This window comes from Crocuta crocuta, unplaced genomic scaffold, assembly GCF_008692635.1.
Source record: "Crocuta crocuta isolate KB4526 unplaced genomic scaffold, BGI_CrCroc_1.0 scaffold475, whole genome shotgun sequence".
Classification (NCBI taxonomy): Eukaryota; Metazoa; Chordata; class Mammalia; order Carnivora; family Hyaenidae; genus Crocuta; species Crocuta crocuta.
The window spans coordinates 1,553,762-1,557,148 of NW_027529518.1; the positions used below are offsets into that span (position 1 = coordinate 1,553,762).

Here is a 3,387-nt window from a genome sequence, read left to right on the forward strand (position 1 = left end):
AGATCAAGCTTGAGGTGTGCATGACTTGCGGTGGTGAGAGCCTGAATCCAGCAAGGGGTGGGGTGGGCGTCTGTGGCCAGCAGACCTAGGGGGCAGACCGCGGTGATGGAGACCAGCAAGGCTGACTGGGCCGTGTACTTAACATCAAGAGTAGCCCAAGCAGCCGTCCGTCCGCATCAAGCCTCTACTCCTGAGCTTCTGAGTGACCTGATTTGGGGGGATCAACACCGGAAATCTCGGGGTAAAGAGTTCACAGCCCTACCGTAGGGATCCTGGAATGTGGGAGGCGGTCAGTTCTGTCTTTGAGGAGCATTTGGATGAGGATTCTTGGCTCTGTCTCAGGGATCTTGGAGGGTAGGAAGCTCTGGGAGCATGAGTGCTCGGACACAGCCCTGTGCCTTGGACAGTCTGGGGCCTCAGGGTGCTCAATGTCATTCTTTGGGGTCTGGATCAAGGGCATGGGTGCTGTCCCAAGGAACTCCAGATGAAGGAAACTTGGACCCAGTCCTAGGGATCCTGGGATGAAGGTGCTTGGCTCCATCCAAAAGAGCCCAGTGTTTGAGGAATTTGGTCCTGTCTCAGGGACAACAGGGTGGGGGAAGGGTTACGCCTCTGTCCAGAGAAATGGGAGGTTTATGCCTTACAGCCCCTTCCCAAGGTGAGGCAGGCATCGCACCTGTCCTGAGAAGCTGGGAGTGAGGGGATATGGTGCAGTTCCTAGGAAGTCTGGAATGAGGAGCAGGGCCATGCCCTGAAGAGGCAGGGTTGTGGGGTGGCCCAGGGCATGTTGCCCAGCATTCATCTGACACTTCCCTGGAGTAGCCAGAGAGATTCAGCTATGGCAGCAAGCAGAACGGAGCACTATCAGAAACCTGGCTCTGTGGAACTCCCAGCACCTTCCCCAATGCCCCAGCTACGTCCTGATATCCTGAGATGCAGGTCCAAGATGGCAGCAATATCTACAGCCTGTTAGGGCTGGCGCTGGGTCGACTGGAGGGTGGCAGAGCAATGCATGTAGTGCTCTCAGGTCCTGGCCAAGGCTGTCGGCTATGCTGAGATTGTCAAGTGGTGGGTACCAGGTCTGCACGAGCTTACCAAGCTGTGCTTCCTGCGGACCGAGGACAGCTTGCTGCCGATCTCACCTGACACTGGCTAGATCCCCTTCCGGTGCACTGCCATGAGCCTGGAGTCCTAGTGAGGTGCCACCAGCCCCCAGGGGCACTCACCAGCCTGCGCCCCACTCCTAGCTCCATCTGGGGCCTCTGACCCTAAAGAAAGGCTTGAGACACAGGGTCCTGAGGACGTCCCCAGCAAGCTGTTCTCCAGACACGCATGTCTAGGATGGCTGTGCCTTCTCTGAGGAGCCTCCGTAACTGCTCAACATCCCCGCCATGACTTGAATCCACAGAAGTGGGCCTGTCTATCCTGTGTCCCACCCTCTCTGGTGCGCCATGAAGAGTGACAGGTGTGGGGTTTCTGCTGCATTCTGGAATGCTTGAGAAGGCCTTACTCTGCCTTCTGCCTACAGTGCTTCTGACAGAGGTCCAGGGAGTGTGTTGGAAATAAAGATTCTGCCTGTTTGTCTGAAAAAGAAAAAGTATATATATAATATTCGTTCATGATTAGAAAAAAATATTGGTAGCAAATTCGTAACAGAAAGGAGTTCTCTTGACCTTATAAAGTGTATCTAGAAAAAATTAAATACCTATATCAAACATCATGCTTAATGATGAATTATTGAAAACTTTCCTCCTGAGATCAGGAAGAGACAAATAATTCTGGTATCATAACTCCTATTCAATACCAAACATGGAATCCAGTGCAATAACGCAGGAAAAAGCAATAAAGAGCATAATGTAGGAAAAGAAGAAATAAAACACTCATTATTTACAAGATGATTTTACACACAAAAAACCCAAAAGAATCTACAGAAAATCTATTAGAATTAATAAGCAAATTTAGCACACCTCTAGGTACATATGAAAAAGCCAAGTGTACTTCCATATACCGGCATCAAATAAATAAGGAATGAAGTTTTTAAAGATACCATTTACAATAGCTTAAATAACATCAATTAGGGGCACCTGGGTGGCTCAGTCGGTTAAGCGTCCGACTTCAGCTCAGGTCATGATCTCATGTCCGTGAGTTCGAGCTCGTTAGGCTCTGTGCTGACAGCCAGCTCAGATCCTGGAGCCTGTTTCAGATTCTGTATCTCTCCCTTTCTCTCTACTTCCCTTGCTCTTGCTTGGTCTCTCTGTCTCTCTCTCAAAAAAAAAATTTAAAAATTTTTAAAAATAAGTAAATAACATCAGTTAATTAGGAATAAATTTAACAAAAGATGCCCAAGGGCTTTATACTGGAAACTACAAAATATTGAGAAAAAAAATTTTTTTTTGAATTTTTAAAATTTTAATACAGTTCAAATCAGTGTGCCGGGTTCATTTCAGCTCCTTTACTGCCAAACCTGGGGGCAGCGACTGCTTCAGTTTCTCTGCCTTCTCCTTGTCTGTGATGACCAGCGTGTAAAGGTACCTGCTGCAGCGGACTTTAAACTTCACGTTATCCTTGTTTTTCTTGATCTTGACGGACTTGGCATCCTTTCGCCGGGCCGTGAGCAGAAAATCCTTGATTTCTTCAATTTTGCGAGGCATGGTTACGAGGGGCGCAGGCGAGCGCGCGGCCGGCACGGCAAACAGTAAGAAGAGAGGCCGGAAAAGCGAGAAAAATTTTTAAAAAGACATAAAAATAGAAGGATATACCAGACTTATGGACTACTAGACTCAGTATGGTAAAGATATCAATTCTCTCCAAATTGATCCATCAACACAATGCAGTAGTAATAAAAATCCTAATAGGTTGTTTTTTTCCATTAAGAAATTGACACACTGAGGGGCTCCTGAGGGGCTCAGTCGGTTAAGTGTCTCACTTCAGCTCAGGCCACGATCTCACAGCTTGTGAGTTCGAGCCCTGCATCGGGGTTTCTGCTGTCAGCACATAGCCTGCTTTGGATCCTCTGTCCCTTTCTCTCTCTGTCCCTCCCTTGCTTGTGCTCTTGCTCTCGCTCCCTCTCTCTTTCAAAAACAAATATTAAAAAATGTTTTAAATAAAACTTTAAAATTTTTAAAAAAAGAAATTGACACATTGATTATGATATTCCTATGGAGATGCAAAGGGTGAAAACTAGCCAAAATGTGGTAAGGATCTAAATGAGGATGGTAGATCAGCAAAAGTTCCGCAAGAAAGCAAAGGAGAATATGTTCAAGACCTTTGCAAAAACAACGATTTCTTTTAAAAAAAAATCAAAACGCACAAACCATAAACCATAAAGTTACAAGTTGATAAACTGGGCTACATTACACTTGAGAAACTCTGTTTATGGAGAAACTC

The 3,387-nt window shown here is 46.5% G+C and overlaps 1 protein-coding gene across 1 annotated transcript; it reads right to left on the reverse strand.

The window, feature by feature from the left end:
- Nucleotides 1–2,402: 2,402 nt before the first annotated feature.
- Nucleotides 2,403–2,711, reverse strand: LOC144228913 (large ribosomal subunit protein eL38). The gene has a single exon (XM_077760818.1). The coding sequence runs from the start codon at nucleotides 2,649–2,651 to the stop codon at nucleotides 2,439–2,441; it is 213 nt and encodes a 70-aa protein (XP_077616944.1). The 5' UTR covers nucleotides 2,652–2,711; the 3' UTR covers nucleotides 2,403–2,438.
- Nucleotides 2,712–3,387: the final 676 nt, after the last annotated feature.

Excerpts from the sequence above, each read along its gene's own strand:
- LOC144228913 (XM_077760818.1), bottom strand. The coding sequence starts at position 2,651 with ATGCCTCGCAAAATTGAAGAAATCAAGGATTTTCTGCTCACGGCCCGG.